General features: G+C 39.7%; 1 protein-coding gene across 4 annotated transcripts in view; it reads right to left on the reverse strand.

The window, feature by feature from the left end:
* The window catches only part of LOC114026076 (paralemmin-2-like), a 508,213-nt gene that overhangs the window by 357,012 nt on the left and 134,761 nt on the right, over positions 1–16,440 (reverse strand). For all 4 annotated transcript variants that reach the window (XM_027839691.1, XM_027839690.1, XM_027839692.1 and 1 more), the window contains one exon: positions 13,498–13,628. In XM_027839691.1, coding sequence (XP_027695492.1) covers positions 13,498–13,628 — 131 coding nt within the window. The remainder of the gene's footprint in view (positions 1–13,497; positions 13,629–16,440) is intronic.

Raw genomic sequence — 16,440 nt, forward strand, 5'->3', positions numbered from 1 at the left:
CGGAGAGTCACATGGTAGGTCTAAGCAGGCTGCAGGATATCAGAACGGGATGTTATTATCAGTATGAGACAATCATTTGGGCCATTTATTATTAGAAAAGGAGGTGAACCAGTCATGTAGCAAGATGGAGAACCACAGATGGACATCTTAAGTACTGCTGGTATTTGTACTCATAAAGTACTTAAAAGATTTAGAGCAAATTCTCCAGTACATTGGGCAGATTCTCTATGGAGGATTTATGGAACTGTGTGTACAATAATCATATAAGCCAAGAAGAAATGGAAGGGTTTCTATATGAATTGGTGGAGGGACAAGTGCCCATACCAAGGGGATCAAGGAGCTACTGAGATATCTATGCATAAAAATCTCAATTATATCTCTAGACAATGTAAAGAAATAGAAAATTTTATTAAAAATGATAAAAAGGTACTTACTATGTACTTTTATAGTGTTTTAATATTAAGGGTTTTGAAATATCCTAAGATTTCTTCCCAAATCAGATCCAAGTTGTTGTTTAATCATGTTTTGGTTGTGTCCAACTCTTTGTGACCCTATTTGGGGTTTTCTTGGCAAAGATATTGCAGTGATTTGCTATTTCTTTTTCCAGCTCATTTTACAGATGAAGAAACTGAGATAAACAGAGTTAAGGCACTTGTACAGGGTCAGAAAGCTAGTAAGTTTCTGAGACCAGATTTGAATTCACAAAGAAGAGACTTCAGGGCTCCAGGCCCACTGGAACCATCTAGCCGCCCAGATGTTGGTAACAATTTATAAAGTGAAGAAAAAGTAAGATAACTGTCAATACTAATAAGGTTCCTGAATTTTGACTAGCTAATGTTTATTAAACTGAGGCCTGAAAAAGATCTTCATTTAAAAAGGCCAAGTTCACCCACTGCATCCTGGGCCATCTTGACTTTTGTTTGGCCACTGGACTCTGATAACTCTGGAGGAGAGAGTGAGGCTGATGACTTTGTGCAGCTCTGCCTCACTTATATCCAATTCACATACAAGTCAAGACATCATCCTCATGATGTCATTGGTCCTCTTTGAGAATGAAGGATGAACAACAGCTGAAGTATATTAGTAATACTCTAATAGTTTTTCAACTACTGGAGTTCTAGGATGCCAGGTAGGTTTCATGATTAATCAATCTATCAAGAACTATTTAGATTATATTGAACAGTCCCTTTGTATTGTATGAGGGATACCATACTGCCCCATCAAGCCAAACTATTCTTCTTCCAGAATGGAACTGTTTCCTTCTATCAGCCTAAAATCTTTCCTTTCAGTTAGATAACAAAGATGGGCATTGTCTCCAACATGCTTGTTACTTGGGAGGGGAGGGGAGCCTCTGTGGTGGGGGATGGAGAAGTGGGGAGGGGGGTGGAGAGAGAGAGAGAGAGAAGAGTTACTATGAACCTCCAGTTCCTAGGGACAATTAGCCACTTGCCGCTACCTTGAAGTACACAGAAAGCGTTCTCAGGGGATGAATTATATAATGGTCTATACTTCTTTGAGTGGGTTTTAGGGAAGAACTTGATAGTGATGGACTTAGTGTCTTCTGGTCACTTAACACACTAGCATGGGGGGAAGTCCTGGTGGGAACAGACCTAGGTCAAGTGCCCCATGTAGCCAAGTCCTGGTGGCCAGTCTTCAGCATGCGAGAGCCTGAAGCAGCTGAGTCCTAATAGTTCTTTGGTCATGATGTTAACAAGTCACAGCTTTTCCACCTCACTGGATTTTTTTTTTCTCCCATCCCCAGTCAGTTAGTCAACAAGCATTTATTATGCACTCAGTATGTACCAGGCACTATGCTAAGCACTGGGGATACAAAGACAAAAGACAGTCCCCATGAGCCTCCAGGATCAATGCCACAATACCAAAAGGGATACTTGAGCTGAAATGGCAGATAGTAGTCTAAAGAAGACAGAATCCACGAGAATGTGTTTGTTTGTTTTTTAAGCTCTTTATGGTGTCATAGTAGACGGACAGTAAGCCTTGTAGTCAGAATAGGTTCAAATCCCTCTCTGTCACATATTTGCTATATGATCCCAGAAAAGTCAAACCTTTAGGTGTCCCCAGGCAAATCTCTAAGATTGTAAATTATAAATGAGTGGCAGATCTGTATTAATAGAAAGAATTTTCACACTGTTAGTTTCCTATACTGATGAAATCACAGGTCTAGTTAGAAAACTAAACTAAATAAAAAATAATAGTAATATTAGCTATCATTTATATAGCGCCTTGAGGCTTGCAAAGTGCTTTACAAATATTATTTCATTTGATCTTCACAACCACCTTGGGAGGTAGGTGCAATTTATTATCCTCATTTTACAGATGAGGAAACTGAGGCACAGAAAGGCTAAATTACTTGCCCAGGATCACACAGCTAGTAAGCGTCTGAGGCTCAATTTGAACTCAGGTCTTCTTGACCCCAAGTCCAGCTAAGTCAAAAAAATCTAAGGTGTCCTAAGATGCACAAAGTTTAATTTGTACATTTTCCTCAATATTAACTAGTCAATGTAGGGTGCCATAAGCCATAATAATCGGGTTTCCTTCAAGTTTAGCTGTCCACAGTCTCATTGCCCTGAAGGACAGTTTTCCTTATGCTCTATGTTTTAGAATGAATCTTTACACAACTCTTTATGCTTTTCCATCAAAAGCCTTCAAGGGCTTATTGCAACAACCTCTCAAAAAATAAAAAGAGTTCGGTAAACTCTTTGGGATTCAGAGTTCCCCATTCAAAATATATCTCCAGATTATTAATCTCTCAGTGCCACACCTACTATGTACACACACTCCTCTAATACACTAGAGAGAACTGGCATTGTTGCTGAATGAAGACAACAGATGGCTTAGCTTTGTAAAATATGTCCTCAAGGGGCAGCTAGGTGGCACAGTGGATAGAGTACCAGCCCTGAAGTCAGGAGGACGTGAGTTCAAATCCAGCCTCAGACCAAACACTTGACACTTACTAGCTGTGTGACTCTGGGCAAGTCACTTAACCCCAATTGCCTAAAAATTAAAAAAAAAAAAAGTAAAAAAATGTGCCCTCAAAGGTTGCAGATTTCATTCAGTGATCAAATACTGATAAATATAATAACACAGCTGACATTTGGAGAGTGTTTTTTAAAATTTCAAATTGATTTACATACAATATCTCATTTGAAACTTAAAACCCTATGAATTGAATGCTCTGGATTTTATTATCCTCATTTTACAGATGGAGAAACTGATGTTTAGAATGAAATTTAAATGACTTGCCCATAGTTAGTGAATTAGTTGGTATGTGATTTGAACCCAAGTTTTCCTGTCCTAGAATCTGCCCTTGTAGGCAGTTAATGTCACTGTAACAACCCTTAATATCATAAAATTTATCTTGTAAATTTTTTAGGAGAAAAAATCTGAAAAAGAACTATACTGCTGTGTGTGGGCTGCCTAGTATTGTGGGGAAACTGGCTATTAATTCACAGATGTAGAATATACCAATTTTCCATTCAGTGCTGTAAAATAACAGAGTGTCATGCAGTTAAAAATAACCACCATGAATCATACAATGAATTCCAACGTCTGTTTCTTCTACAACGGAGACTCAAGAAAGCAGGAATTCACCGAATCCTTCTGAGGCTGCCTTTTCTGGGACAGACATTTGGAGCCAATTTCAGTTTATTTTTGTTGTCGAATTCCTGCAACTTTTTTTTTATGTGTGCTCATGCTCAATGTTATTGGTATACATCTGGGAATACAAACTTTCCTGGGGATTTCTGATTGGTAAAGATATCAAAAAGAAAAATGGATAAGTAATGTACTAACAGTCGACAAGCATTTATTAAGTGCTACGTATTAAGTAACTATGTGTCAGGCACTACGCTTAATGCTGAGAATATGAAGAAAAAGTAAAAACACAGTCCCTGTCCTCAAGGAGCTGACAGTCTAAAGGGGAGACCACATGCAAAGTGTCATGCAGTGAAAAATCATCACCGTAAATCATGCAAAGATTTCCGAAGTTTGTTTTCCCTTCAGCAGAGATTCAAGAAGTTAAAAATTCACCAAACTCTTCTCTGGCTGGGAACTGATGGGGAACAACCTGTTTGCAAGTAAATTTAAACTTAAGGATATTCAAGGAAGAGTTTAATCATAATAGGATGCAATGATTGACTGCAGAAATTACTTTTGCAAAGGAATCTGACTACGGGGCTTAAGTAAGGAAAACTGGGTCTAGTGGGATGCGGGTGGGGGCCTGAGCGAGGCAGACAAATGGAAAAATATGAAGGTTCCCTACAAGTGCTTGTGTGTGGTGTTTGATTAAATATAGGTCACTGAAAGAACTGGAAGCTAGGTGGTGCAGTGAATAGAGTGCTGGGCCTGGAATCAGGAAGACTCTTCTTCCTGAGTTCAAATCTGGCCTCACACACTTATTAGCTGTGTGACCCTGGGCAAGTCACTTAATCCTGTTTACCTCAGTTTTCTTGTCTGTAAAATGAACTGGGAAAGGAAATGACAAACCACTCCAACATCTTTGCCAAGAAAACCCCAAATGGGGTTATGAAGTGTTAGACGTGACTGAAAAATGACTGTATAACAACAACTGAAAGAACTGGCAAATGTAGAATTATAGGAATGTCATTTTTTTTTAAGCTAAAAGGAACCTCAGAGGCAATCTAGTCCAAATCTCTCATTTTAATAATACGGAGTGAGAGAGCTTAAGTGACTTGCCATATTATCTTATCACCAAACTACAAAGTGGCAGACGTGGGCTTTGGACCCAAGCCTTCCTGATGCTAAGTCCAGTCCTCTACCCATCACATCACACTGGGCTTAGATAAGCACGCAGCCACTGATTCCTTCTATAAGCTGCATACCCAGAAATAAATAAAACTGTATCAAATGCTTCTGACCTAACTCATTCAAGTTACCTTTTGCCCCAAGGTCCACCAGTAAGGGAGAGTGTTAAGAGTTAAGAGTAATCTCTAATTTTCCAATTCAAGTATCTTTTCAACACTGAAATTAACATGAACCCTGGAGTTAAAAATCTATCATGCAGCTGCTGCTAATAACCCAGCTTCATGTGATTCCATTTTCCTAATACTAGATCAATTGAGTGTCTTCAGCCAGGCACAATAATTGATAGTCATGCCACCATCTTGGGAATTCTTTGTAAGACGCTAGTTGAATTAGTACTTGTGACAATGTACAATGATAGTGAGTATTTACTATGCCCTATTTCAGTACTGATTTCTATTCAGAATGTACAATCAGCTCTGGGCTTGAATCAGTCAACATGTTGAGTCTCAGTGCTTTTCTCCCCACTCCCTGTGAAAAAAAATTCCAGCATTTTCTGTCTAGGTTTTATAAATAAAAGCCTTATACTTATATGCCACCCACACCTCTATGTAGGCTTTGACACAGTGATACTGACCTCTCTGCTGTTCCTTGAACAAGACACTCCATTTCCTGACTCATGGCATTTTTACTGGCTTTCCTCCATATCTGGAATGTTGTCTTACACCTGTCATCTTTCCTCATCTATGTTAATGTTAGTGCTTTCCCTTTGTTGATTATTTCAAATTCTATATATGGCTTTTTTGAACATACAGTAGTTGTTTCCTTATCATCTCTCCCATTATACTGTGGTTCCTTGGGAACTTTTGTATCCCCGGGGCTTAGCACATTATCTGGCACATAGTAGGTACTTAATAAATGTTTTTTGACTGCTATAACCTCAGAAGCCTGAATGAAACCTGATAGAAATCTCAGGTGGAACTCAAGATGAGAAAATCAGAAGGCAAACCCCAGGGCAAGAAGTCCAGTGCACGTAGACAGTCATAAATTGGACTTGCAACTCACCTAGAATGTTCACATTACTCAAACATGTGGCAGACAAATGATATAATAGAGATAGCATCTTAAAATCAACACAAGCAAGTGAAAATCCCCTCTTGGTGAAGGAAAAAAAATGTTAAGACTGAACAAAAATGTGTGTAAATTTTGATTTTGTCAATTTGGAATGTACGTGTTCAGCAAGGCCAATTTTCCTTCTGGCCACTAGAGAGAGCCAGGAAAATTACCTAATTGTTTGGTATGTGCACATATTATACACGGAAAATACGTCAGAATGAATAAGAATCTAATTGTACATGGCACTAAATGAGTTTCATTCTCCCTCTTTATCCTTTCTGATATATTTTCAGGCCACAAATCTTTTCATTCTGGCTTCAAATCCTTGAAGAGGAGGAGAGATTTCCTTAAACCTGAAATTTTCCTTAGCTTCTTCCTTATTTACATGGGTTGAGTTAGTCTGTTTTTAATCAAGTTGGAAAGAAAAATTAGCTTGATGGCTGGTCTCCCTCAGAGAGAATAACTAGAACAGAGAAACTTTCATCTACATGAGTGGCTCTAAATTTGATAGGAATTGTATGATTAGTTTAATCTGCTGATAGAGGAAATAATAGCTAATATTTACACTGTGCTTTTAAAGTTGGAGAAGTGCTTTATATATGTTACATTATTTGGCAAAACGACAACCCTGTGAAGTTAGGTAGGGTCTCCACAAGTGTTTGTGGGTGGCATTTGATGTTAGTATAAGGATGAACTAACATCATCAGTCAACAAGCATTTATTATGTGACAGCTGAGATGCACACATTTCCACTGCAAATGTTCATATGAACTATTTATGTCTGATTTATGGTCTAGAGCTTTCTGAACTCATATTGCTCTGCTTAGCCAAAGTCAGCCGCACTTTATCTTGACCCCAACATAGTAATGTCATCTTGGTCCTCTTCAAGCACAAAAGACAACCAAAAAACCAACACGTGACAGGAGGGCAGCTGGTGGTGCATGGAGAGAGTGCTGGACCTGGAGTCAGAAAAACTCAGGAGAGATGCTTACTAGCTGTGTGACCCTGAGCAAGTCACTTAACCCTGTTTACCTCAGTTTCCTCATCTGTAAAATGAACTGGAGAAGGAAGTGGCAAACCACTCCAGAATTTTTGCCAAGAAAACCCCAAATGGGGTCATGAAGAGTTGGACATGAAAAACAACTGAAGAGATAGCTAGGTGACACAGCTGATAGAGTCCTGGGCCTGGAGTCAGGAAGACCAGATTTCAAATCCAGCCTCAGAGATACTTCCTAGCTGTGTAACCTTAGGTGAGTCACTTAATCTCTGTCTGCCTGAGTTTCATCTAGTATAAAACGGGAATAATAATAGCACCTACCTTCCACAGTTGTTGTGAGGATGAAATGGGACAGTATTTGCAAAACACTTTAAAAAGTGCCTGACAGGGGTAGCTAGGTGGTGCAGTGGATAGAGTACCGGCCCTGAAGTCAAGAGGACTTGAGTTCAAATACAGCCTCAGACACATAACACTCACTAGCTGCGTAACTCTGGGCAAGTCACCCAATTGCCTCACCCCCCTCCCCCAAAAAAAGATTAGGAAGACTTTGGGGCAGCTAGGTGGTGCAGTGGATAGAGCACAGGACCTGGAGTCAGGAGGACCTGAGTTCAAATCCAGACTCAGACCAGATACTTGACACTTACTAGCTGTGTGACCCTGGGCAAGTCACTTAACCCTAACTGCCTCATAAAAAAAAAGTGCCTAACACATACTAGGCAGAAAATAAAGAATTGTTTCCTTTCTTTCTCTCATTTTGCAGATAAGGAAATGAATCTCTGAGAAGTACAAAGATGTGTTCATAGTCACATGCTGTAAATGTCAGAGGTATATAACAGGTCTTTCTGACTCCAAGTCCAATAATTGATCTGTTCATTTTTAAAAAGTCATTATTTATGCTGCAACTTCTGTTGATGCCAAGTGAAGATAAAAATGACAGTGGCTGTTACACATAGGGATGCAGGACCCCTTATAATAGTGCTGTGACAATCTCCTCCCTTTTCCCCCAGGAACCTCAGGACTGGGAGTCACTAATGTATATTCTGTTTTAAATGGTTATTAACATTTAATGGTTATTAAATGGTTAATAGAAAGAGAGGGTTATAAGTGAAATTTGTGAATGTATTACGTAGAGCTTGTTTTTCTTTTAAAATAAAATAGGCAGCTAAGTGGCAGAGTGGATAGAGTGTTAGACTTGGAGTCTAGAAGATGAGTTCAAATCTGGCCTCAGACATATAACACTCACTAGTTGGGTGACTCTGGGAAAGTCACTTCATCTTGTTTGCCTCAGTTTTGTCATCTGCAAAATGAGTGGAGAAGGAAACGGCAAACCACTCCAATATCTTTGCCAAGAAAACCCCAAATGGGGTCACAAACAGTCAGATATGACTGAAACAAGTGAACACAGACACAACATTGACCAGAGCTGGAAGGGACCAGAGATTGTTTCTTGTGAACTTCTACCACAGCTTTCACCACAAATCCCACTGTTAAACTAAATGTGTTGGTCTGAAACTCACTTTGAATACATGCTGAATACTTGACCACTCTGTTGGAGTAATATCTAATAATGATTTATTAAATCCAACTGCCTTTCATGTTCTGGTTATAAGACCTAAGAGAAACAAACAAAATGACTTAAAAGGAATTATATTAAGAAATCCCTAGCTGTCCTGTCATCACAAGAGTACCAATTCCATCTGGCACAGACAATGTTGAATGTTTTTAGGATTATGGAAAGAAGGAAACAGTAATTTATTAACTGCCTACTATGTGCTAGGCACCAAGATAAGCACCTTATAAATATCTCATTTTATTCTCACAATAACCTGGAAGACAGGTGCTATTACTTTCCTCATTTTGGAAACAAGAAACCTGAGGCTTAAGTGACTTGCGCCAGTTTAGAGGCTACATCTGAACTCGGGTCTTCCTAACTCCAAGTTCAGTGTTCTTTCCACTGCACCACTCCTCTTAAAACACAGGGCCCAAGAATAGGCCATATAGTTGAATTATGTCAGGATTTTACTAAAATCATAAAAAATTATAGCTAAAAGAGATGTTACAGATTTTTTTTTAGTTGAGCTCTCATTTTATAGATAAGGGAAGAAGAGAGAAAGGAGGCTATAGAACACTGAGGCTTAAAGAGTATTGTCTCCATTGAAGTCATAGAACTAGTTAGCAGAACATACCCTATGATGAAGTAATCACACCTGAGGCAGGATGCCAGAACCCAGGTGCATCAATGAGAGTGACTCAGGCAGCCACTGGGAGCAGATGCTTCCAAAACCTTCTCAACACCACCATAATCAACAGGAGGGCTATATAAGGCAATGTCAGAAGGCTGGCTTCTACTAGTAATGTTGAGATAGGCCCAATTAGCTCTGGAGAAATCAGAGCATGCATATAGCACCCCAGAGGTAAAACTTGGTAAGTTAGGATTGGACCATGAATTCAGGGAATTTAATACCGTTGCCATCCCTTTCCATTCTCTTATCTGTGAATTAGAGCTATTCCCTGCAATTGCCTTCCACATAACTCAGAGCTCAGGAGGCTGATCATGTGTGTCTGTGTTAGGGGAAACAAGGATTGTCTTATCCATCTGTGGGTTATGGAAGCAAGCTGAGGCTATGAACCAGGCTTTTCAGGTAACAAAAGGAAAACAGTCTGTGAGATCTTGCTATTCAAGTTAAGTTATTTCAGTCATGTCTGACTCTTCTTGACCACATTTCTTGGCAGATACTGGAGTGTTTTGCCATTTCCTTCTCCAGCTCATTTTACAAATGAGGAAACTGAGGCAAACAGGGTTAAATGACTTGCCCAGGGTCACACAGCTAGTAAGTGTCTGCAGCCAGATTTGAACTCGTGAAAATGAGTCTTCCTGACCCCAGGCCTGACACTCTAACCACCGAGATGCTTAGCTGCTCAATATCTAGTCAGGATTTACTAATTGGCAGGTTCCTGAAACACACTCTTCTGAGGTGTGGACAATCTTTGACATGGATATAATAAACATTTATCAGGGAAGTGAAAAATCTCATAAAAATGAAACTGACTACATCTTAACAAAGAGGAAGTAGCTGATGGGTTGTATAGGTTGGACCAGATGATCACTTTCAAAATCTCAAATGCAGTGATTCTGTGATTGTAGACACAGCTGTCATTTTTTTTTTTTTGGTGAGGCAATTGGGGTTAAGTGACTTGCCCAGAGTCACACAGCTAGTAAGTGTTATATGTCTGAAGCTGGATTTGAACTCCAAGGCCAGCGCCCTATCCACTGTGCCACCTAGCTGCCTCACAGCTATCATTTTGGATCAGCTATTTGTGTGCAATTAGTTCACTGACTGATCAGGGCAAATGTGAAAAAAACAAACAAAAAATCCCCAAACAAAACACCCCCACCAAATTAGAAGAAAAAATAAAGATGAAAAGACTGCTCTCATAGCCTCCCTTTTTAGAGGGCTCAAAATGCCTGCCATCTCTTCATTTGCCACCTGCTGCTCTACTTGGTTTTAATTCCACCATCATCTACCATATCTCTCCTCTGCCCCTAGCCTCTGGTACTCTTGCCCCCTTTTCAGCTAACTTGTGTGGACTGTCATCCCCCAATAGAGACTTTAAGCTCCTTGCAGGGAAGGCTGTCTTTGATTTTTTTTTTTTATTTGTATCTCCAGAGCTTAATAAATGCATATCATATCATATGTGTGATTTCAGCAGCTCCAACCTAACTTTGACAAACTGTCAACTCCCTAAGAGAAAACATAAGAATAGGGGCAGCTAGGTGGCACAGTGGATAAGCTCCGACCTTGGAGTCAGGAGGGCTTGAGTTCAAATCTAGTCTCAGACACATGACACTAGCTGTGTGACCCTGGGCAAGTCACTTAACCCAGATAGCCTCACCAAAAAAGGCAAAAACAAAAAACAAAAAAACATAAGAATAAAGATATTGACTCTATCACCATTTCCTAAAGAAATGATGTAAAACAGATGCCATAACAAGGAGGCTAAAAGAGTACAGGAATCTCCTCATCCATCAAACATTCACTCTCCTGCCAAAGCAGAAATACATGACATTCAGGAGCAAAAATAGCTCTATGATACACTCATTTGCTAAACACTACAATGGAGGATCACTGAAGATTACAAGCATTATCACCTCACTGAACAGTGATAGAAATTTGAAGAAAGAGTAAATCTAAGAAGAGATTGGCATGAGACCCAAAGTGAGACGCAGCTTATCCTGAGAGGACCTACAGTCAAAAATGGAGGAAGAAAAACATACTGGCATAAAATGAAAAGAGATCTGAAGGAACAACCATATTTGGAAGACGTGGCAATGGTGTGTAAGGAACGAATTTGGGTAGAGCTGCTGCATTAGAGACAATGCTATCCCTAGCCCCACTCTTTCCCACCTCTCCTAAATTTGTTTTTAAAAAAAAGGAAAAAGAAAACCATTGTAATAAATATGCATAGTCAATCAAAATAAATTCCCACATCAGCTGTGTCTAAAACTGTCATACTGCATCTTGAGTCCATCACCTCTCAGTAAAGAGGTGAACAGCATGCTTCACCATTGGTCCTGTGGAATTGTAGTTGGTTGCTGCATTGATAAAAGTTATTAAGTCTGAAAATATACTCTTTACGTAGTCCTATGCACAGTTTGCTTTGGTTCTAAGACTCAATAGCAAGTTATTTTCATTGCAGCATGCTAAGGTTTAAAATGAGACTTTGAGGCATCATTTTAATACTGTTGCTTGAATGGGGAAAAAAAGGCATGGTTAGTTCAATACTGCAGCAAATTGGATCGAAATGACTTTGTGTCCTCTTGGGTAATGGGAGAAAGATTCTGTTGATTGGAATTAAAGCTTTAAATAGCCATTTCAGTAGCAGAACAAATAGTGGCAAGGTGAAGCAAAATAACAATATTTATATAGCATTTTATCTCATTTGATCTTCACAACAACCCTAAGTGATGGAAATATTATTAGTTTCATTTTAGAATGAAGCAATTAAGCCTCATAAAAAAAGAAGTGACTTTTCCCTTTTCACATTTGCCCTAGTAAATGATAAATAGAGAACTCAAACCTAGGTCTTTTGCCTATAAGGTTAATACTCATTCCACTGTTGCCAAAACTGGGGAAGCAGGAAAATGTATCTTTGGGACAGGAAGGCAGTAGTTGTAATCAGTGCTGTGATGAGGACAAAAGTGTTTCTCCTTCTTTGATGCTTTTTTGTTATTCATAGCTCATAAAAGCAGTCAGCCTAGGCTTTTGGGTTGGTATTCCTAAATTGGTCCATATGTTATAGGAAGGACTTCACAGAGAGGGCAAGAGACCATAGGAAGAGCCTATAGTAGCAGTAGGACAGTTTTGCAAATCTGGTTACCTATGGGATTTTCCATTTGTGACCCTGTTTGTGTTTCCTGGTGGTTTGTGTCCCTACAGAGACTTGTGTTGCAAACTTTACTAAATGGCTGGAGCTTAAGGCCAAAGTACCTAATTGATACATCAAAACCTTAGCAGAATTGATGTTAGCATCACTGACAATGTTTTCTGAGCTCGTCTATTTTTTCAGGCTTTCCCAGTTTGAGGATGGTATTTTCTAGAACAAGGATTCTTCTTAACCTTTTTTGTTGTTAGGGATCCCTCGGGCAGTCTGGTGAAACCGATTCCTCAGAATACTGTTTTTGGGGCAGCTAGGTAGTACAGTGGATAGAGCACCAGCCCTGGAGTCAGGAGGACCTGAGCACAAATCTGGCCTCAGACACTTGACACTTACTAGCTGTGTGATCCTGGGCAAGTCACTTAACCCCGATTGCCTCACCAAAAACCAAAAAAAAAAAAAAGTAATGTTTTTGAATGTATAAGATACAATACAAAGGAAACCAATAATATTGAAATACAGTTATCAAAATATTTTTTTAAAAAGTTACAGAACTCCTGATTTATAGGTGGGCACAATGACATAAGTAAACAATTAGAAACTTGAGAAGGATGGCGGAGACAGACTAAAAATTTATAATAAACAGACACAGGAACTCCAAAAGCATGGCAGCCTGGGGTCAATTAGCCCTACGTACCTCAGTAAACCCTGAATGCATCATTGAACTATAGCATAGCATAATATAATGCTGATTCATTGTCGTAAAAAAAAATGTTAAATGCTGTTCAATACACTCTGAGTAACAAGGCACAGAAATGTATGATATGTTAAATAAAGTTTTCTATTCAAAACAACTTGTTAAAAAAAAAAACAACAACACTTCAGAGTAGCTAAGTGGCACAGTGGATAGATCACCAGCCCTGGAGTCAGGAGGATCTGAGTTCAAATCCGGTCTCAGACACATAACACTTACTAGCTGTGTGACTCGGGACAAGTCACTTAAACCCAATTGCCTCACAAATAAAAAAAAACCTTTGCTCTTGAAGGACATAAGCTTCAGTTTCATGGAAAAAAATACATGCATTCCCTGACAATATCACATAAAATGGTCCCATAAAAACTGAAGCCAAAATCAGATGTAGGAGTAAGGGAAGGGAGGAAGGGGAAGACCACAGGTATTTGTTGTTTGGTTGAACAGTGTCCAGTCCGTACTTGAAACCACTTACCTGTGAATGTTATCTTCAAGTTTTTTAACTCTGAATTCATCTTCCTCAGACTGTCGCTTTCTAGCTTCCTCTTCTTCCGCAGTACCAGCTGGCACTCCTTGTAGCAGCCATTTTTCTCGGAGTGCTTTGGACTGTGGAAATGAGGGAAGAGAAAGGTGTTGAGATGAATTTCTCAAACTCACCACTTTCTTTTTATCTCTAGAGAGGGGGAGTCTCATTTTCAGAATCCTCTTTGGAGTGGGAAATTTATAGAAATTTATAACAGTTGCGTGGCCTGAACCTCCAGGCAAACACTGAGGAGGAAAAAAAAAATCTCTAACAGGACCTTGGAGACAGCTGTGTCCAGGGCTCAAAATTCACAGATGTTCATGTTGTGCTAATCCTCAAAGCTTTTGCTCTGGCGACAGGGTTAATCTAACCAGTCAGTCTTGTGGTTGTATCAGATCTCCAGTCTGGTACATCAGTGAACGTATTTCCTTGCCCTTGCTTCTTATAGAAATGGACGCCTGGCTCTTCAGTCTGGTTGGGTTTGTTAGGATTCTGCATGCGTTGGTTTCTCAAGGTTTTCCTGAACTCACTGTCCAAGGTCATAGAGGTAGTAAATAACCTGGCTGGGATTCAAAACTGGATCCACTATTCATCCAGCACTTCTTCCTTAGTAGCATGCTTATTAAAAATGGACCTATGTGGTTATGAGGTTGGGGTGAGGAGAAATTAAGCAAGCTGGTCAGAAGAAGGATGTTTGGTAATATATTGAGAAAAGACTGTTAGTTGCCAATGGATGTCTTTTAGGCAATCCCACTCCCTGGATTACACTATCTCCATCATTTTCTTCCCCTGAAACCTCTTTCCATTTGCTACACTCTTACTCTATCTGTCCTTGGTGCAAGAGGCTTCCAAATCTACAAATATAAAGCAACTAGCATAATCATAAAAGTTTAAAACCTTATTTTGGGTTATCTTCCTTGAGCATGCAAGATGGAGAGAAAAGGAGAGAACCTGTTTTTAGAACATTCATGTACCATATGATTCTTTGCATAGTGACATACACATCCAAGTTAAGTGCCTCATACAGCATCAGCTGATTTAGATCAATGTACTATAGACAAAGTACCCTGTTGGAAATGCAGACTGGTGGACATATGTAGTTTTAAATGCATGTGTGCACACTCTTTTACCACTCCCTCCTTTTGTGGCAATGATTTCATTCTGAAGTGGCACCAATAAAATTCTCAGTTCAGAGAGACAGGAAATGATGATCTAATAAAAAGAAATGTAGATCTGTCTCTGTGAAGGCTGTTGCGAAGGTGTTTTGACATCATGAAGAAAAAAAAGCACAGTTGTTTTCTTCTTCTGGGGGCCTGTCAAGGGAAATTAACAATTCAGACACATTTAACTTCAAAGGCTTCCTTAACCCATTGCAGATTTATTTTTTTAATTTTAGCAGGAGACTGACTGAGGCATCTGAAATATAACCACACTCAGGCACAGTGAACATGGGCAAGCACTGAAATAGCTTTGGATGGTAAAAAGGGGAACAATTTTCAGTTTGTATGGCAGCAGTGTGTGTGTGTGTGTATGTGTGTGTGTGTATACCAGCTGCCTCAGTTATCCAGGTTTCAATGGATTTAAGCAATGATGAAAATGGTAAAAAAAAAAGGCTTACATTAAGTTCATCTTTCAATTTTTACAGACTTAAAAACCTTATAAAGTAAATCTTTTCCAAAGAGCTCTCTAGATAATAAGTAAGATTGGAGCTAGGAAAGATTAGAGCTTTATATCAAACCATCTGTGTTTGTACAGCCCTGCCAGGTCCTTTCAGGGGAAAGCAAGTCCACAAATCCACCAGAAAGAACTTAGAAACAGCAGAAATTCATTGTAGAGAGGGCCATGGAATAGCTGCTTCTTCACTCCATGTGTCAATCCAACCTTGGATGGTGTGCGTGCCTATGTGTACATGTACGTTTGTGTAAAAGAAAGGGAATAGGAAGTGTGTGTGGGAGAAAGAGAGTGAGGGAGAGAGACAGAGACAGAGAGACAGAGACATAGAACGGATTCCAGTAGGACTTTGGTGACTCACTATAGGTTGCTTTTTTCCCCCTCAGTTAAGTCTGAACAAACACTATCCAGTTTGATGACCCATGAAGCCACACTTTATTAAGTACTGTTCCTAGAGTACGTGTAGAATGAGACCTATTTCTTCTAACACAACCAATAAGGGATTTTTCTTGTGCTTGACTATGCATGGAATTTTTTTTTTCTTTTTCCAATGGGGTGGACATCGGAGGGAGGGAAGGAGATAAAATTGATTTCTGCTCATTAAAAACATAAAACTTAATTAAACAAAACCTCAAACCACCTTAGAACCTGAGCAGACTGAGAACTAGCACTTCTGTGCCCCAAGGGTGCTAAAGAGCCTGTGCTTCTGTGGACTCAGAGACCAGGAGCTGAGTGCTAACTCAACCCAAAAGATTCTTTAGGGGAGTCTCATCCCCTGCCACTATGTGGAGAGAGGCTATGTGACTAACACCAGGGGTGAGTTGAGCACGGACTGAAGAACCTGAAAGAACTCCATACCACCTATACTCCCTATCCTATATCCCAAGCTTTCCTGTGTTTAGGTGAACCGGTTCTGAACACTGGTGCCACCAGCATCAGTGCCATATTCAGTCATTACAGGACCCTGGCAGGTGGAGGCCTTCGTCCTGCGGTGGGCAAACTCTGAGCTCCTCTTCCTCTTAATCCTTTGATTCAGTTCAGGTGCTGAGACAAAAAATGCCCTTCCCTTCCTACTTCCTCCTGGTTTTCCTCCTCAGTCCTACAGTCCATTTATGTCTCATTTCGTTGTGACCTCTGTAACCCCAGCTCTATTGCTAATAAACTCTTCTTCATTTTCTTGTCTTTACCTCATGCTTTCCCCCACCCCCAGTTTTTCAGCCAATG

Source organism: Vombatus ursinus, unplaced genomic scaffold (assembly GCF_900497805.2).
Source record: "Vombatus ursinus unplaced genomic scaffold, bare-nosed wombat genome assembly UNPS02014832.1, whole genome shotgun sequence".
Classification (NCBI taxonomy): domain Eukaryota; kingdom Metazoa; phylum Chordata; class Mammalia; order Diprotodontia; family Vombatidae; genus Vombatus; species Vombatus ursinus.